This window comes from Crinia signifera, chromosome 8, assembly GCF_055691185.1.
Source record: "Crinia signifera chromosome 8, ASM5569118v1, whole genome shotgun sequence".
Classification (NCBI taxonomy): Eukaryota; Metazoa; Chordata; class Amphibia; order Anura; family Myobatrachidae; genus Crinia; species Crinia signifera.
The window spans coordinates 170993293-171014467 of NC_139224.1; the positions used below are offsets into that span (position 1 = coordinate 170993293).

At 47.0% G+C, this 21175-nt stretch overlaps 1 protein-coding gene across 1 annotated transcript in view; it reads right to left on the reverse strand.

Annotated features, from left to right (window-relative positions):
- Window positions 1–328: 328 nt before the first annotated feature.
- The window catches only part of LRRIQ3 (leucine rich repeats and IQ motif containing 3), a 66052-nt gene continuing 45205 nt past the window's right edge, over window positions 329–21175 (reverse strand). The window contains exons 7-10 of the mRNA XM_083157758.1: window positions 9182–9271; window positions 6449–6587; window positions 5122–5830; window positions 329–1856 (exon numbers count right to left, since the gene is read on the reverse strand). Coding sequence (XP_083013884.1) covers window positions 1652–1856; window positions 5122–5830; window positions 6449–6587; window positions 9182–9271 — 1143 coding nt within the window. The 3' untranslated portion in view covers window positions 329–1651. The remainder of the gene's footprint in view (window positions 1857–5121; window positions 5831–6448; window positions 6588–9181; window positions 9272–21175) is intronic.

Consider the following 21175-nt stretch of genomic DNA (forward strand, 5'->3'; position numbering starts at 1 on the left):
GAGCTGATGTAGTTGGTAGGTTGGCAGTACCTGGTTTCTGGATATATGCCAGGATGCCAAGTCTGTAATGGCAAACACCAGACTAGAAACATTCTTCTTTGTCCCCCAAAAAATAAAATAAAAAAATCATAAAAACGTCTGACTTTCCTGTTTCATCTACAGCACGATGGCCCTTATTCTGGTTCACTCTCAAAAGGCAAATTCCTTCTCAAATGAACAAAACCATGCTGCACTGCAGGTGAGGCAGATTTAACACATGCAGAAAAAGTTAGATTTGGGTGAGTTATTTTGTTTATGTGCAGGCTAAATACTGGCTGCATTATTTTGACACTGCAATTTAGATTTCAGTTTCAACACACCCCACCCAAATTTAACTCTCTCTGCACATGTTACATCTGCCCCCCTGCAGTGCAGCATGGTTTTGCCCATTTTGAGAACATATTTGTTATTTTGTTTCTGTGCAGGATAAATACTGGCTGCTTTATTTTTACACTGCAATATAGATCTCAATTTGAAGTTAAACCCCACCCAAATCTAATGCTCACTGCACAAATTACATCTGCCCCACCTGCAGTGCACATAGTTCTGTCCATTTGAGAATGAATTTGCCTCTGCAAGTGAACCAAAATTAGGGCCTTATGATAGTATACACTGTAACCACGGTTAAGTCTCTTATACCACTTTTACACCAGAATACCGGATAGGACCCGGGAAATCGAACACGGGATATTGCCAGGGCATGCCCTGCCTCAGACCCCATTTACACTGCACTTCAATCCGGGTTATTCCCGGGTAAGGCCCTTTCACACTGAAAACGGATCAGCCCTGTCTTTCCTTGCTGGGGTCATTAAAAATGGACCTTTGGGCTGTTTGAGATGAGGTCACAAGAAAGGGAAAAGGGAGGGGGTGGGTTCTGCTCCCAGCATTGCAGCAAAAATGGCAGACGGAGTAGCTTGGATGTATTGGGCATGGACATGATGGCTCAGATCAGGTTTGGGGTCAGCCAAAGTGGAAAACACTGCACAGGCAGTGTGTGCTGCAGCAGATGAGACTGTGGAGTGTGCTTGTAGCGTGGTAGCACGGTAATGCTGCTGCTGCGCTGCTGCTGCGCTGCTACATGCGCCCTGTGCGGGTCTCCAGCTGATGACATCATCTGCCAGAGCCGCAGAAGCTCCAATCAGCTCTTTGCGCCCCTCTACCCACCAAATAACCCGGATAATGGCCGTTTACACTGCCCTGAGCCCCGGATAAGCCCCGTGTCCGACCCTGAACATTTGCCGGGTCAGATTCCCGGGGAACAGTACCCGTGTTATTTTTTTTAAGCCCATTTACACCATGCCCTGCCCCGGACTGGAGCGGCAATATCCCGGGTCCAAACTCTGGTGTAAAAGGGGTATTATAAAGACATTATTGTTTGCTATACAAAAAAAAAAAAAAGTATCATTGTAAGGGCTTCATAATCAAAATGAAACTTTCACTGTACAAAAGAGGAGTAAATAGGCGCAGAACGCAGCAGCCAGATAACGCTCCGTAATAACTTTATTTTATCTGCGCAGTCATTAACGTGAAATAATTCCTCCAATTGCAAAAAAAAATACCCAAACCCTCTTTATTGTGGAGTTGTATCGCTGGATGGCTGCCTGCAATTATTTTAAGTGCATCCCTGTTTTAGCTGTGTCTCCTTGGCAACAGGCTGCTTGACGGGAACTTTACACATAGGCTGTGCTGTGACGCGGTGACCCCTCAGCGCCGCGACATGTGTCTGGGCTTTATGTAACCTGTCATTAGCGCTCTGAAGAACAAGAGAATCCAGCGTAACCTTTTCGGAAGCGTTCTCAATCTGGAGCACCAGCTGCCTGTTAATAAAGGAAAATCCAGAGATTTAATTATTTTAATTGCTGTTACATTTTTGTATCTGCGCGCTGCAAGCTGTGCAAAAGTGCTGTACGGGGCCTGCATGACATGGAGTTATAGAATATATGTATAAACTCCATGTTGACCATTTCCTTGTGTCAACCATTCTCTTGCGTCAACCTTTTGACCTCGACCATGTCAACCTTTTATTGCCTGTCCAAAGAACATCTGCGTCCTTCTCTGAATCAACCCAAAAGTATATAAACGAAATAAAGTGACGTTTAAATGCTTCATGGAAAACATTTCCTCCTGCGTTCAATTTGTGAAACCTAAAACGATAAGCAACATTCCCCGCCTGCGAGGTACGGCTAATTAACCCTTTGAGCGCCAACGTTGCTGTGAGTGATAACATTGCACCCACCAAAAGAACAGTCGCTGGCATTTTTAGCGTATATTTTGAGGATCTGTCACAGCAATATTGGCGCTCAAAGGGTTCGATTCTATGAGCTCTGAAGGGGGCGAGGTGCCATTTCAACACGATTAACCCGATCTTGCACCCTTCGCTGGGCCAAATTCATGGATTCCGGGATTGAAAAATGCTCAATCACGGGATTCTCGGGATCCCGGGATTGGCATCTCTAAAAGAAAAACACATCCTGTCCACCCCTACATGGGCGGGCGGGTGCATGGCAGCCGGGAGCGGGGCAGAGCAGCGCTGAACCCAGAAGACGCTGCTTGATTAACTTATTGTATAGGAATTCAATTTGGTAAAATCCCTGCTTAGTGGGTGACTGCAAATAACTCTCACAGTTTCCAGACCCCCCAGCAGGTCACATGATCCAGGTCACTCAGCAGGTGCACAGGCAGAGTTCAGTAACTGTCACATATGCCAGAGCACAATGGTGATGCATTGTAAATGGCAGGTAGACAACAAAACCCTCCAAATATGTCACTCAGAAAAATCGTCCTTCTGCTCCTGATATATAGATTACCGTTTTAACAGATAAAATTAATTTGACGTCAACAGGCTTTTTGAAAGAGCTCAAGTCAGTGACAATGGCATTATGTACAGTATTGTTATTATAGAAAGTCAATGTCAGCTGCTCTGTCTCCACTTTCTGCGCCTTTGTGCTTTGTTGTCGTCAAGGACGCTTTCTGCAAACACAGTCTGTGATCATTTCTGAATGCAGCTTTTACTTGAAAAAGCTAAATTTTCATTGCTTTTAACTAGGGTGGCCAATCCCGGGATCGGGATTGGCGGGATTCCGTGATTTGGCCCCAAAATGTCCGGGATTTCAATCCTGGGATTGGATTATCCAATCCCGGGATTAGACTGTGCATGCGCAGTCTAATGCCGGGCAGCCTCTGAGCACCCTCTCAGACGCTGCCCGGCTGTTCCCGACCCCTGCGTGCGGCCTGCGCAGCGTGACCTCTGACCGTCACACTGCGCAGGCCGCAGCGTCCTGCTACAGATGACCGCTCCCGGCCACATTGGACTCCTAGCCTCCCCTCCTGCCCAGCTGATGTCGCCGCTACCTGCCCGGAGGCACCAGCAAGCACCACGGCAGCGCTGCTCTCTGCCCCGCTCCCGCCCGCCTATGTAAGTAAAGCATAAGCACATAAGTATGGGTCGCAATATACATGCGTGTGACCATCCGGCGATGAAAGCCTGATCTCTGGCCGTGCGAAAGGTGATTGATAGGAAGTAGTTATCTGGGGGTGGAAACCGGACGTTTAGTGGGGGTGCTCGGAAAATCGCCTTGTGTGCTGGAGAGAAATGCTGGGAGTGTCTGGGGAAATGCTAGGCGTGCCTGAGCGTTTTAGTGGAGGGTGTGTGTGACGTCAGCTCCGGGTCAGGAATTACTCTTTCAATCGCACCACAGAGTAAGTCCAAGGCTATGTGGTGCCTGCGATGACGTGTCAAGTTTACTCATTCGATGGCGAGCCTGTGACAATGGGCGATATTCAATGTGAATACCGGCGACGTGCAGCGAATCCTGTTTAGGATTTGCTGCCCATTCGCCACTGCTCGCTGCGTTCCAGAGCCTCGCCGGCTCCGGTATTCAACGAGTCAGGGGCTCGCTGCCCCTGACCGGCGAATTGGAGCTCCTGCGGCGAACGCCGCAGGGAGCCTGAGGACGGTGGCAGGCAGGGAGATGGAAGTCTCCCTGCCTGCCCCAGAACGTTTGTGGGGGGGAGGTGGGCTCCCCGGGTGCCAGGCAGCACAGGCTGCCCCCCGGGGGTGCCAGCAGGGGACCGCGTATATTCACTACACCCGATCATGAATATGTAATGATCGGGTGAAGTGAATATATGAATATCTAATGAGCGGCTCGGCTCCGGCCCCCTGCTGGCTGGTCTGAGTAAAAAAAAAAAAAATAGCATGCCCCTCCTCAGAATAAAATTCCTGATTTTTTTACACCAAATGTAAAGAAAAAAACACTTTATTTTAAAAGATCACATTCCACTTCACCATAAAAACATAGCGATTGCTACTCGGTGAATCATGGCGAAAAAAACCTTGAAATTTATTCGCCATCTGGTCATTGAATAGGGTGAATAGGGTGAATAGGGTGATTCACCGTTTTAGTCAAAAATTTGCCTAACAGCACAAATTCGCCATAAAAACCTGGCGAATCAGCCTCATTGAATACCGCCCATTGAATTTGGACATATTTGCATGGCTGCGGATGGACGTGTGACCATACACATCTATTCGCCCAGTAAACACATACAGCGGGGCGACGGATTAGCTGAATGCTGGTCTGCGAATTTTCGGCCGTGCAATCTGGTCTGAATGACACAGAACATTTTTCGTACAATCCCAAAACTATGCTACAGTATATACGGAGGTGTTCCAAAAGGTTTCGGAGAAACGACTGGACCCTGGTGCTATGTACGTGCTAAGCAATTATTGGGCCAACAACCCCAATATCTGCCATGTCAGCCCCCAAAATTGTAATTGGATAGTGAGTAAAGCAACCATGTGTTGTCAAAGAAATATCCTCCAGTGCGTCTACTCTTAATTCATTGTATGTGTATTGTTATGCTGTGGATATATGAGATCATGGGTCTAATTCAGCATAGATCGCAAATTGGAGGATTTGCAAATTGTATGGATCTGCGAGAGGATTGTGCTAGTGATCCATTCACAATACCATTGCAAATTTGCAGGGGCCGTTTCTTTATCTGTGCGGCTATCCGCTCGTAGAAAACTACAACTTCTCAGATTAGCGATCCGTGCTGAATTAATCACAACGTCAGTACCTGTGTTTTTGGAGGCAGTTGGTGAATTCCTTCTGCTTTTCCTGGTTTTCTCTCACACTCTGCAGCGCTGCGGCCTTTCCTTGCACCTCTTCCTGGCGTCGGACGATACGGTCATGTCTCAGCAGGGTCTTTGTCACAGATGCGTGTTGGGTGTTAAAGTCTCTGGCAAATGAATTGTCAGACCTTTTTGCCTCCTTTTGCCGGTGAAACTGTTCATGCCGATGCTTGACTTTGTCAATAAAGTTGGATTTCTCCTCCAGACTGGACTGCGAATGTTGCAGCCGATCCTGTGCGTCCTTTTCACTTTGCTCCAAAGCGTATTTCCTCCGTCCCTCTAGAAACTCTTCGATGTGATACCGTGCTTGCTTCCTCTCGGCCTGTACCTGCAGCGCCAAATTCCTTTTTTTTACTTGTCTGTCATAGCGCTCCCGATTTTCGTAAGCGCGGTCTACAGCGCACAAGGGTAAGAGATTCATTAAATGTCTGCCTTCTCCAGACCTTCTCTTCTCTACCTGATCTTTTACCACAGGCCCAAGTTCCTGTTGGGCTTCAATATTTGAATGGATTTGCTGGATCGAACAGCGGATATCCTTTGCGGACTTTGCATTGGACACCAGAAGGTCTTTTGAAGGGTTTGATTTGTAGACTGCAGCTTTGCTTCCAAAAAGATGAAATTCGGTCTCGCTTTGTTGGCCTGGATCTGTTTTATCTTAGTAACACAAAAAGATAATCTCATGAATTGTATGCAAATTAGTTGTGCAAAATATTATGTAACAATACAAGTACGTTTGGCAGTGAGAGCTCTGGAGCAAGGAGGGAGGGATGAAGAGGGAGAGATAGGGGGAGAACGGGGGTGGTCCTTGCGGTCCCATGATGTCGGTCGTCCGACCGGTCTTCGACCCAGGCGCCAGCAAATAAAATCAGTTCAAAATTTCTTTTATTTGCAAAGGCGGGAAAAAACAATTGCCGGTCAGCGGACATTGAATGATTTCACCTGCAGCGGCGGCATGCGAGGGGATGTGTCTCTTGGTTACACATCCCCTTGCATAGTTGCAGGGGGGCAGATTTTCAGTGGGGAGGGCTCTCTGGCACTCGGTAAGCTGCGACCTTTGCAGCTTACCGAGTCAACCAGAATCAGGGCCCTAGGCGGTAATGTGGGTAGTGCGGCTTAGTGCAGGGACTCTAGTGAACGAGGGGGTTCCACCTAATGGCTGCATGAGGTATTGCAGCAGGACTGTATTCCAAACCTCCAACCAGTATTTTTTGTTTTCACTCTCAAACCATTTTAGCACCACGTCCACTAAAGCCGACTGCGCACATCACTGACCTTGATCTTGCGGCCCAGATACTGTCACTTTGTTGTCCTTTGCTCTCTTGTCCTCATGTACACGGTCTGTGACGCGGGCAGGTGCCATCAGCTGAACTTGGTCTCTCAGATCATAAACAGTTTCTGCTTCTGGCAAAACCTACTTACAGAAACCACAGTGAGGGGTGAATTTATGAAGCTTGGAGAAGTGTTATCTATCCCCATAAAGAACGTTATGAGCAAGGTGATAATGGTTCAGCCAATCAGCTCTTACCTGTCAATTTACATATTGTAGCTGATTGGCTGAACCATTATCACCTTGCTCATAACGTTCTTTATGGGGATAGATAACACTTCTCCAAGCTTCATAAATTCACCCCTCATCCTTAGACCCAACGCTTGGTAATCTCACGCCGCAGCGATGGACGCCCGACTGCGCCTGAGTCATCTGGCTTACTTACAAGCCCTCTCCCCCTTCCTATCCCTCCTCTGTTCAGGAAGCTCCGGTCTATTCCGCTTGCATTCTGGCTGCCAAATTCTGCTGCTGCACAAGAGGGAGAGCCAGGGGATGTCAGTGTGCTCTGGCCAGGGGAACCCGTAACAGAGGGAGGTTCAGGGTACAGTGTCTCCTGCGACCCCTCCCCCCACCCCCCTTAATCTGTTTCTGCATGTTGGAACCATAGAAATATTGAGGGCCAGATGTATCAAGCTTTTAACAGTGATAAAGTGGAGAGTGGAAAAAAAATCAGCCAATCAGCTTCTACCTGTCATTTTTCAAACCCAGCATGTAACATGGCAGGTAGGAGCTGATTGGCTGGCTGTTTATCACTCCCAATTCTATCACTTTTTGACGCTCCCAATGAGTTATTCTATATGCACATTCATATTATTAATAATAATATTACTACTACTACTGCCATTATATGTGGGGTATTAGTACTTTATAGTTTGTGCATTTGAGGCTGATTCAGGCCTGCTCGCTCAGCTGCAAGTGCTCGGTGCCCAGCGAGCAGGGAAACTCCACCCCTGCCAAATGCACAACCCCCGCCCCTTTGCACAACTGTGAATGTGTACGCAGTCATGCACACATGGGCAAAATCGTTCACCATCAAATGTTTTTTACCCTAGACATACAGCGAAGGCCGTTGGGAGGAGGAGGCCCCAGATGATGTCAGTGGCCCTCCCTCCCAGAGTGCACATGCGTGGTCCATTTGATAATCGCTCGGGCTATGAATTCGCAGCCCTGCAAGCGTGTCTGAATTGGGCCCTTGCAGAGGAAAACCTAAGGAAGCGCAAAACATTAGACGCGTGCGTTACACCTAAAACACGTTTCTCGTTTCTCTCTATGCTGAGGCCCAGAGGAACGACGTGAAAAGACCTCGCATTGCCATCGAACGAAGCCATCGTTTTGCAGAGCGCACTATACCATACAATACTAACTCTATATACATTAAATAAACATAACCGTACATGCATAATGGCATCGTTTTGCCATTGTGTCCATCAGCGATTGTCATGTACTGGATCCATTTACAAGATTGTGTCTGTATTTTATTGCCAGATACTGATTCACTACTAATATATTTGCAGGAGTTTTTTATGCTTGCAGCACTAGGCAATTTATATGGCAGTGAATGGCTTAAAAGCATACAGCATTCATTCTAAGAAAGCTATTTAAGCTTCTTGGATTTATCAGCTTAAGTTTAAATACGCCTTCTGCTCGCTGGAGCGGAACCTGGTTTCAATCTATAAACAATAAAATTATGATGAGAGTAAGAATCATAAATTCTGCATTGTACAGTAAAAACAAGGAATTAATGTGTTCTGCATATCTGTAAATGATCTCCCGGAACCGCTCCCCCCCTCCCCTTTCCCTGGTAGAACGCCATGGATCTAGGTATTGACATGGAAATATACAGGATGTGAGTTCTGTACATTTGGTTAATTTGTCTATAAAGTGGATGGAAACTGGGCTAGGAAATCGAATGATATTTCATCATAACCATCGATATTGCGGTTCCGATGTTTTTGCCACTTATGATACGGTTCCAATGGTTTCTCACCACCAGAGATGGCTCCCTTGTGTGCTTTCCCAAATCACAACTCTATTACTGTGTGTTTTAAACTGCAACTACGTGTGTACAATTTGTGTAACACATACACTGTAGGAGTTTACCCAAAATCAACTCTGTGACAATAACGCCCATTGTCTCTGCAGACCAGACCTCCAATGTGCCAAAGTGATGCCTACGATCTGCCTGGGCATGCCTCAGTCAGACATAGCACAGCCCAGGAGGAGTTGTTAGGCTCCACCCCTTTGAACCATGAAACCTGATAGAGCTGGTGGGTATGTGTTGTCCTTCCCCTCCCCTCTCCTAATCCGCCCTCCCCACTGCACATGCTCACAAGTGCAATGATCGCCTGACTTTTATTTTTCCACTTCTGCAGCCTCTAGTGAATCAGGCCCAATATATACGCAAATGATCTACAGTAGACTTCCCTTAATCTATTGCAGATGCTCCTAACTCCAGTTCTCAATTACCACCAACTGGCCATGTTTTCTGGATGAAATCCTGAACACACTGCTGGAAATACTTGAGGGTTGATGTTGAAAACTTCTGCTCTATTGCATCAATTCATTTATGTACAGCAACACTAATTATCTAAAAAACTTAAATGACGGCATTTTAAAGGTCCTTTAAAATATTAATGTACAATATAAACCCCCATTTGTAGCTCAGTGATACATCTCACCTGCAGCGCGTCCTGTTGCAGCGTCCTCAGATCCACTGTGATTCGCCTTACTGGCTGCGCGTCCAATGTCCTATTTACTCCGCTCACGGGCTGTTAAGTGTTTATGATACAAAAGGGCCTCATGAAACAGCGTCCTTACACCCAGCAATGTCAGCGAGCGCATTGTGCTCGCCAACGGAGCAGAACACAGTCTGCAACATTCTACGAGATATCTAAACAAACACAGTATATGAACAATCAGCGTCACAATGTACAGTGTGTTTCCGATCATTCACCAACAGGATGTTTTTTGTTTGTTTGTTTGTTTGTTTGCGTTACGGAACTCATTTTTGTGTTTTATTGTTGAGATGTATTTATTAGGAATCTGCAACAATAAAACTGATTCTAAAGGTGCCCATACACTGCCTGCGATGTCTCGCAGCAGCGTACGGACACCCGACAGCCTGCGATCCGTTGGATGGATCACATGCATCCCTGCTCCCCGCCCGCCTCCAGGAGGAATGGGTGGTCGGATGGCCTGTCGGTCCGACCACCTGGTCTGGTCCGATGAGCACGGGACCGCGCATCGGACCCGACGGCATGTCAGGGAGGGACTATTTGGTCCGATTTAACGTACCGATTGGTCGCTATCGGCCAAAATCGGACCAAATTGCCTCGGTGTATAAGTAAAATCTAAATGTCAAACAATATTTTCAGGGCTTCTTTGACTTAAGGGGCATACAGACGTGGCGAACCGTGCTCCGTGCTGAGCGATGGGCTCAAGTGCCATCGATCAGCACACATCGCAGTACACCCGCAATGCACCCAGCGATGCCTTGTGCTGAGCGATCATGCTGAGCAGGGCTTTGCCGATTTTTTTATAGGCAATTTATAGGCAATGCCCCATGATCTAGGAAAAGTCCATGCAAGCACTGGTTTTCCCTGCAGGCGATAGTGATGCGCGGGACCGCGCATCGCCATCGCTGCAGGGCATACACACGGAGCGATCAGTGCTCCATTTCTAAGCGATCAGATTAACTCGCCCCGTTTGTATGGCCCTTTAGCTCCAGGGCATCCATATTTTCCAGATTGTTACATAATGCAACATCTGAAGTTTATTGATACTTTTCTTATTGTTTGCTCATTTTTTTCTGCCCCAAAATTTTTGTGCCAATCCTGAACATAGTATGTATTCAATGCCGCGGCGAGCGGCCAGCGAGTGGGTTAAACAGCGAGGATTGCAGAAAACCAGCAATCCTCGCTGTTTAACCCCCGCGCCGGCCGCTCGCTCTATTCAATGCTATGGGGAAATTCTCGCTGTCACAGGACGGCGAGAATTCCCCAAAACAGCTAGGCCCGCGGCTAATGCTGGAAACTCGCTGTATTTAGCCGCGATTCTCGCTGGTTCAGGAGCCAGTACGGATGGTGTAATGGTTATAGCATTACTGCCTCACAGCACTGAGGTCATGGGTTCTATCCCCACCATGTGTTACATACGGAGCAGTACGGACGGTGTAATGGTTAGCATTACTGCCTCACAGCGCTGAGGTCATGGGTTCTATCCCCACCATGTGTTATATATACGGGCAGTACGGATGGTGTAATGGTTACATTACTGCCTCACAGCACTGAGGTCATGGGTTCTATCCCACCATGTGTTATATATACGGGGCAGTACGGATGGTGTAATGGTTATAGCATTACTGCCTCACAGCACTGAGGTCATGGGTTCTATCCCCACCATGTGTTACATACGGAGCAGTACGGACGGTGTAATGGTTAGCATTACTGCCTCACAGCGCTGAGGTCATGGGTTCTATTCCCACCATGTGTTATATATACGGGCAGTATGGATGGTGTAATGGTTACATTACTGCCTCACAGCACTGAGGTCATGGGTTCTATCCCACCATGTGTTATATATACAGGACAGTACGGATGGTGTAATGGTTAGCATTACTGCCTCACAGCGCTGAGGTCATGGGTTCTATTCCCACCATGTGTTATATATACGGGCAGTACGGATGGTGTAATGGTTAGCATTACTGCCTCACAGCACTGAGGTCATGGGTTCTATCCCCACCATGTGTTATATATACGGGGCAGTACGGATGGTTAGCATTACTGCCTCACAGCACTGAAGTCATGGGTTCTATCCCCACCATGTGTTATATATACGGGGCAGTACGGATGGTGTAATGGTTAGCATTACTGCCTCACAGCACTGAGGTCATGGGTTCTATCCCCACCATGTGTTATATATACAGGGCAGTACCGATGGTGTAATGGTTACATTACTGCCTCACAGCGCTGAGGTCATGGGTTCTATCCCCACCATGTGTTATATATACGGGGCAGTACGGATGGTGTAATGGTTACATTACTGCCTCACAGCACTGAGGTCATGGGTTCTATCCCCACCATGTGTTATATATACAGGGCAGTACCGATGGTGTAATGGTTACATTACTGCCTCACAGCGCTGAGGTCATGGGTACTATTACCACCATGTTTTATAAATACGGGGCAGTATGGATGGTGTAATGGTTACATTACTGCCTCACAGCACTGAGGTCATGGGTTCTATCCCCACCATGTGTTATATATACAGGGCGGGTTGGGATCATTTGGTCTATTGCATTATGGTAGAAAGTCATTAGGTCGAATCCATTAGGTCGACATGCTAAAAAGTCGACATGATTCTAGGTCGACATGGGAAAAGGTCGACATGATTCTAGGTCGAAAGGTCATTAGTTCGACAGGTCATTAGTTCGACAAGGTCATTAGTTCGACATTGTCTATGTCGACATTCACAAGGTCGACATGGGGTTTTTCACTGTTTTTTTACCTGAATGTCAACACAGTCGACATGGACACAGTTTAAAGTGCACTGCATCCCCTCGCATCGCTCGCTGCGCTCGCTATGCGTCGGGCACGGTGCCTCGCTACGCTCGGCACACTATTTTATTCTCCCACCACGCCCTAGTGGATGGTAGGGCATGAAATACCGCCTGTCGGCACATGTTGGCTCAAAAAACAGTGAAAAACTCCATGTCGACCTTGTGAATGTCGACATAGACAATGTCGAACTAATGACCTTGTCGAACTAATGACCTGTCGAACTAATGACCTTTCGAACTAGAATCATGTCGACCTTTTCCCATGTCGACCTAGAGTCATGTCGACCTTTTAGCATGTCGACCTAATGGATTCGACCTAATGACTTTCTACCATAATGCAGTAGACCAAATGACCGCATCCCCTATCCCCACCATGTGTTATATATATACGGGCAGTACGGACGGTGTAATGGTTATAGCATTACTGCCTCACAGCGCTGAGGTCATGGGTTCTATCCCCACCATGTTTTATATATACGGGGCAGTATGGATGGTGTAATGGTTACATAACTGCCTCACAGCACTGAGGTCATGGGTTCTATCCCCACCATGTGTTATATATACAGGGCAGTACCGATGGTGTAATGGTTACATTACTGCCTCACAGCGCTGAGGTCATGGGTTCTATCCCCACCATGTGTTATATATACGGGGCAGTACGGATGGTGTAATGGTTATAGTATTACTGCCTCACAGTACTGAGGTCATGGGTTCTATCCCCACCATGTGTTATATATACGGGGCAGTACGGACGGTGTAATGGTTATAGCATTACTGCCTCACAGCGCTGAGGTCATGGGTTCTATCCCCACCATGTGTTATATATACGGGGCAGTATGGATGGTGTAATGGTTACATAACTGCCTCACAGCACTGAGGTCATGGGTTCTATCCCCACCATGTGTTATATATACAGGGCAGTACCGATGGTGTAATGGTTACATTACTGCCTCACAGCGCTGAGGTCATGGGTTCTATCCCCACCATGTGTTATATATACGGGGCAGTACGGATGGTGTAATGGTTATAGTATTACTGCCTCACAGTACTGAGGTCATGGGTTCTATCCCCACCATGTGTTATATATACGGGGCAGTACGGACGGTGTAATGGTTATAGCATTACTGCCTCACAGCGCTGAGGTCATGGGTTCTATCCCCACCATGTGTTATATATACGGGGCAGTATGGATGGTGTAATGGTTACATTACTGCCTCACAGAACTGAGGTCATGGGTTCTATCCCCACCATGTGTTATATATACAGGGCAGTACCGATGGTGTAATGGTTACATTACTGCCTCACAGCGCTGAGGTCATGGGTACTATTACCACCATGTGTTATATATACGGGGCAGTATGGATGGTGTAATGGTAACATTACTGCCTCACAGCACTGAGGTCATGGGTTCTATCCCCACCATGTGTTATATATACAGGGCAGTACCGATGGTGTAATGGTTACATTACTGCCTCACAGCGCTGAGGTCATGGGTTCTATCCCCACCATGTGTTATATATACGGGGCAGTACGGATGGTGTGATGGTTATAGTATTACTGCCTCACAGTACTGAGGTCATGGGTTCTATCCCCACCATGTGTTATATATACGGGGCAGTACGGACGGTGTAATGGTTATAGCATTACTGCCTCACAGCGCTGAGGTCATGGGTTCTATCCCCACCATGTGTTATATATACGGGGCAGTATGGATGGTGTAATGGTTACATTACTGCCTCACAGAACTGAGGTCATGGGTTCTATCCCCACCATGTGTTATATATACAGGGCAGTACCGATGGTGTAATGGTTACATTACTGCCTCACAGCGCTGAGGTCATGGGTACTATTACCACCATGTGTTATATATACGGGGCAGTATGGATGGTGTAATGGTAACATTACTGCCTCACAGCACTGAGGTCATGGGTTCTATCCCCACCATGTGTTATATATACAGGGCAGTACCGATGGTGTAATGGTTACATTACTGCCTCACAGCGCTGAGGTCATGGGTTCTATCCCCACCATGTGTTATATATACGGGGCAGTACGGATGGTGTGATGGTTATAGTATTACTGCCTCACAGTACTGAGGTCATGGGTTCTATCCCCACCATGTGTTATATATATATATATATATATGGGCAGTACGGACGGTGTAATGGTTAGCATTACTGCCTCACAGCGCTGAGGTCATGGGTTCTATCCCCACCATGTGTTATATATACAGGGCAGTACCGATGGTGTAATGGTTACATTACTGCCTCACAGCGCTGAGGTCATGGGTTCTATTCCCACCATGTGTTATATATACAGGGCAGTACGGACGGTGTAATGGTTACATTACTGCCTCACAGGGCTGAGGTCATGGGTTCTATTCCCACCATGTGTTATATTTACAGGGGAGTACGGACGGTGTAATGGTTAGTATTACTGCCTCACAGCACTGAGGTCATGGGTTCTATTCCCACCATGTGTTATATATACGGGGCAGTACGGACGGTGTAATGGTTATAGCATTACTGCCTCACAGCGCTGAGGTCATGGGTTCTATCCCCACCATGTGTTATATATACGGGGCAGTACGGATGGTGTAATGGTTACATTACTGCCTCACAGTGCTGAGGTCATGGGTTCTATCCCCACCATGTGTTATATATACGGGGCAGTACGGATGGTGTAATGGTTACATTACTGCCTCACAGCGCTGAGGTCATGGGTTCTATCCCAGCGCTGAGGTCATGGGTTCTATCCCCACCATGTGTTATATATACGGGGCAGTACGGACGGTGTAATGGTTAGCATTACTGCCTCACAGCGCTGAGGCCATGGGTTCTATCCCCACCATGTGTTATATATACGGGGCAGTACGGATGGTGTAATGGTTAGCATTACTGCCTCACAGCGCTGAGGCCATGGGTTCTATCCCCACCATGTGTTATATATACGGGGCAGTACGGATGGTGTAATGGTTAGCATTACTGCTTCACAGAACTGAGGTCATGGGTTCCATCCCCACCATGTGTTATATATACGGGGCAGCACGGACGGTGTAATGGTTCTATTCTCACCATGTGTTATATATACAGGGCAGTACGGATGGTGTAATGGTCAGCACTACTGCGTCACAGAACTGAGGTCATGGATTCTATTCCCACCATGTGTTATATATACGTGGCAGTACGGATGGTGTAATGGTTATATTACTGCCTTACAGCACGGAGGTCATGGGTACTATCCCCACCATGTGTTATATATACGGGGCAGTACGGATGGTGTAATGGTTACATTACTGCCTCACAGTGCTGAGGTCATGGGTTCTATCCCCACCATGTGTTATATATACGGGGCAGTAAGGACGGTGTAATGGTTATATTACTGCCTCACAGCACTGAGGTCATGGGTTCTATCCCCACCATGTGTTATATATACGGGGCAGTACGGATGGTGTAATGGTTAGCATTATTGCCTCACAGTACTGAGGTCATGGGTTCTATTCCCACCATGTGTTATATATACGGGGCAGTACGGATGGTGTAATGGTTAGCATTACTGCCTCACAGCACTGAGGTCATGGGTTCTATCCCCACCATGTGTTATATATACGGGGCAGTACGGATGGTGTAATGGTTACATTACTGCCTCACAGCACTGAGGTCATGGGTTCTATTCCCACCATGTGTTTTATATATACGGGGCAGTACGGATGATGTAATGGTTAACACTACTGCGTCACAGCGCTGAGGTCATGGGTTCCATTCCCACCATGTGTTATCTATACAGGGCAGTACGGACGGTGTAATGGTTAGCACTACTGCGTCACAGCACTGAGGTCATGGGTTCTATCCCCACCATGTGTTATATATACGGGGCAGTACGGATGGTGTAATGGTTATATTACTGCCTTACAGCACGGAGGTCATGGGTACTATCCCCACCATGTGTTATATATACGGGGCAGTACGGATGGTGTAATGGTTAGGATTACTGCCTCACAGCACTGAGGTCATGGGTTCTATCCCCACCATGTGTTATATATACGGGGCAGTACGGACGGTGTAATGGTTAGTATTACTGTCTCACAGCGCTGAGGTCATGGGTTTTATCCCCACCATGTGTTATATATACGGGGCAGTACGGATGGTGTAATGGTTATAGCATTACTGCCTCACAGCACCGAGGCCATAGGTTCTATCCTCACCATGTGTTATATATACGGGGCAGTACGGACGGTGTAATGGTTAGCATTACTGCCTCACAGCGGTGAGGTCATGGATTCTATCCCCACCATGTGTTATATATAGGGGGCAGTACGGATGGTGTAATGGTTAGCACTACTGCGTCACAGCACTGAGGTCATGGGTTCTATTCCCACCATGTGTTATATATATGGGGCAGTAAAGATGGTGTAATGGTTATAGCATTACTGCCTCACGGCACTGAGGTCATGGGTTCTATCCCCACCATGTGTTATATATATACAGGGCAGTACGGATGGTGTAATGGTTAGCACTACTGCGTCACAGCACTGAGGTCATGGGTTCTATTCCCACCATGTGTTATATATACAGTACAGTACAAACGGTGTAATGGTTAGCATTACTGTCTCACAGCACTGAGGTTATGGGTTCTATCCCCACCATGTGTTATATATACGGGGCAGTACGGACGGTGTAATGGTTACATTACTGCCTCACAGCACTGAGGTCATGGGTTCTATTCCCACCATGTGTTATATATATACGGGGCAGTACGGACGGTGTAATGGTTATACAGTAGTACAATTTAAACATGCTTGGGATAAGCATATTGATATCCTTACAAAAAAATAAGGATCAAATATGGTTTGAGGTAACGTTTAAAAAAAGGGGCAGACTAGATGGGCCAAGTGGTTCTTATCTGCCGTCAAATTCTATGTTTCTATGTTACATTACTGCCTCACAGCGCTGAGGTCATTGGTTCTATCCCCACCATGTGTTATATATATACGGGGCAGTACGGATGGTGTAATGGTTACATTACTACCTCACAGCGCTGAGGTCATGGGTTCTATCCTCACCATGTGTTATATATATATACGGGGCAGTACGGATGGTGTAATGGTTAGCATTACTGCCTCACAGCGCTGAGGTCATGGGTTCTATTCCCACCATGTGTTATATATATACGGGGCAGTACGGACGGTGTAATGGTTACATTACTGCCTCATAGCGCTGAGGTCATGGGTTCTATCCCCACCATGTGTTATATATACGGGGCAGTACGGATGGTGTAATGGTTAGCATTACTGCCTCACAGCACTGAGGTCATGGGTTCTATTCCCACCATGTGTTATATATACGGGGCAGTACGGATGGTGTAATGGTTACATTACTGCCTCACAGCGCTGAGGTCATGGGTTCTATCCCCACCATGTGTTATATATACGGGGCAGTACGGACGGTGTAATGGTTACATTACTGCCTCACAGCGCTGAGGTCATGGGTTCTATCCCCACCATGTGTTATATATACGGGGCAGTACGGATGGTGTAATGGTTACATTACTGCCTCACAGTGCTGAGGTCATGGGTTCTATTCCCACCACGTGTTATATATACGGTGCAGTACGGACGGTGTAATGGTTACATTACTGCCTCACAGCGCTGAGGTCATGGGTTCTATCCCCACCATGTGTTATATATACGGGGCAGCACGGACGGTGTAATGGTTCTATTCTCACCATGTGTTATATATACAGGGCAGTACGGATGGTGTAATGGTCAGCACTACTGCGTCACAGAACTGAGGTCATGGGTTCTATTCCCACCATGTGTTATATATACGGGGCAGTACGGATGGTGTAATGGTTATATTACTGCCTTACAGCACGGAGGTCATGGGTACTATCTCCACCATGTGTTATATATACGGGGCAGTACGGATGGTGTAATGGTTACATTACTGCCTCACAGTGCTGAGGTCATGGGTTCTATCCCCACCATGTGTTATATATACGGGGCAGTAAGGACGGTGTAATGGTTATATTACTGCCTCACAGCACTGAGGTCATGGGTTCTATCCCCACCATGTGTTATATATACGGGGCAGTACGGATGGTGTAATGGTTAGCATTACTGCCTCACAGTACTGAGGTCATGGGTTCTATTCCCACCATGTGTTATATATACGGGGCAGTACGGATGGTGTAATGGTTAGCATTACTGCCTCACAGCACTGAGGTCATGGGTTCTATCCCCACCATGTGTTATATATACGGGGCAGTACGGATGGTGTAATGGTTACATTACTGCCTCACAGCACTGAGGTCATGGGTTCTATTCCCACCATGTGTTATATATACGGGGCAGTACGGATGGTGTAATGGTTAGCACTACTGCGTCACAGCGCTGAGGTCATGGGTTCCATTCCCACCATGTGTTATCTATACAGGGCAGTACGGACGGTGTAATGGTTAGCACTACTGCGTCACAGCACTGAGGTCATGGGTTCTATCCCCACCATGTGTTATATATACGGGGCAGTACGGATGGTGTAATGGTTACATTACTGCCTCACAGCACTGAGGTCATGGGTTCTATTCCCACCATGTGTTATATATACGGGGCAGTACGGATGGTGTAATGGTTAGCACTACTGCGTCACAGCACTGAGGTCATGGGTTCTATTCCCACCATGTGTAATATATACGGGGCAGTACGGATGGTGTAATGGTTATATTAGTGCCTTACAGCACGGAGGTCATGGGTACTATCCCCACCATGTGTTATATATACGGGGCAGTACGGATGGTGTAATGGTTAGCATTACTGCCTCACAGCACTGAGGTCATGGGTTCTATTCCCACCATGTGTTATATATACGGGGCAGTACGGACGGTGTAATGGTTAGTATTACTGTCTCACAGCGCTGAGGTCATGGGTTCTATCCCCACCATGTGTTATATATACGGGGCAGTACGGATGGTGTAATGGTTATAGCATTACTGCCTCACAGCACCGAGGCCATAGGTTCTATCCTCACCATGTGTTATATATACGGGGCAGTACGGACGGTGTAATGGTTAGCATTACTGCCTCACAGCGGTGAGGTCATGGATTCTATCCCCACCATGTGTTATATATATGGGGCAGTAAAGATGGTGTAATGGTTATAGCATTACTGCCTCACGGCACTGAGGTCATGGGTTCTATCCCCACCATGTGTTATATATATACAGGGCAGTACGGATGGTGTAATGGTTAGCACTACTGCGTCACAGCACTGAGGTCATGGGTTCTATTCCCACCATGTGTTATATATACAGTACAGTACAAACGGTGTAATGGTTAGCATTACTGTCTCACAGCACTGAGGTTATGGGTTCTATCCCCACCATGTGTTATATATACGGGGCAGTACGGACGGTGTAATGGTTACATTACTGCCTCACAGCACTGAGGTCATGGGTTCTATTCCCACCATGTGTTATATATATATACGGGGCAGTACAGACGGTGTAATGGTTATACAGTAGTACAATTTAAACATGCTTGGGATAAGCATATTGATATCCTTACAAAAAAATAAGGATCAAATATGGTTTGAGGTAACATTTAAAAAAAGGGGCAGACTAGATGGGCCAAGTGGTTCTTATCTGCCATCAAATTCTATGTTTCTATGTTACATTACTGCCTCACAGCGCTGAGGTCATTGGTTCTATCCCCACCATGTGTTATATATATACGGGGCAGTACGGATGGTGTAATGATTACATTACTGCCATACAGCACTGAGGTCATGGGTTCTATCCCAGCGCTGAGGTCATGGGTTCTATCCCCACCATGTGTTATATATACGGGGCAGTACGGACGGTGTAATGGTTAGCATTACTGCCTCACAGCGCTGAGGCCATGGGTTCTATCCCCACCATGTGTTATATATACGGGGCAGTACGGATGGTGTAATGGTTAGCATTACTGCCTCACAGCGCTGAGGCCATGGGTTCTATCCCCACCATGTGTTATATATACGGGGCAGTACGGATGGTGTAATGGTTACATTACTGCCTCACAGTGCTGAGGTCATGGGTTCTATCCCCACCATGTGTTATATATACGGGCAGTACAGACGGTGTAATGGTTAGCATTACTGCCTCACATCGCTGAGGTCATGGGATCTATCCACACCATGTGTTATATATACGGGGCAGTACGGACGGTGTAATGGTTACATTACTGCCTCACAGCGCTGAGGTCATGGGTTCTATTCCCACCATGTGTTATATATATACGGGGCAGTACGGACGGTGTAATGGTTACATTACTGCCTCACAGGGCTGAGGTCATGGGTTCTATTCCCACCATGTGTTATATATACGGGCAGTACAGACGGTGTAATGGTTAGCATTACTGCCTCACATCGCTGAGGTCATGGGATCTATCCACACCATGTGTTATATATACGGGGCAGTACGGACGGTGTAATGGTTACATTACTGCCTCACAGCGCTGAGGTCATGGGTTCTATTCCCACCATGTGTTATATATATACGGGGCAGTACGGACGGTGTAATGGTTACATTACTGCCTCACAGCGCTGAGGTCATGGGTTCTATCCCCACCATGTGTTATATATACGGGGCAGTACGGATGGTGTAATGGTTAGTATTACTGCCTCACAGCACTGAGGTCATGGGTTCTATTCCCACCACGTGTTATATATACGGTGCAGTACGGATGGTGTAATGGTTACATTACTGCCTCACAGCGCTGAGGTCATGGGTTCTATCCCCACCATGTGTTATATATACGGTGCAGTACGGATGGTGTAATGGTTACATTACTGCCTCACAGCACTGAGGTCATGGGTTCTATCCCCACCATGTGTTATATATACGGGGCAGTACGGATGGTGTAATGGTTAGTATTACTGCCTCACAGCACTGAGGTCATGGGTTCTATTCCCACCACGTGTTATATATACGGTGCAGTACGGATGGTGTAATGTTTACATTACTGCCTCACAGCACTGAGGTCATGGGTTCTATCCCCACCATGTGTTATATATACGGGGCAGTACGGATGGTGTAATGGTTAGTATTACTGCCTCACAGCGCTGAGGTCATGGGTTCT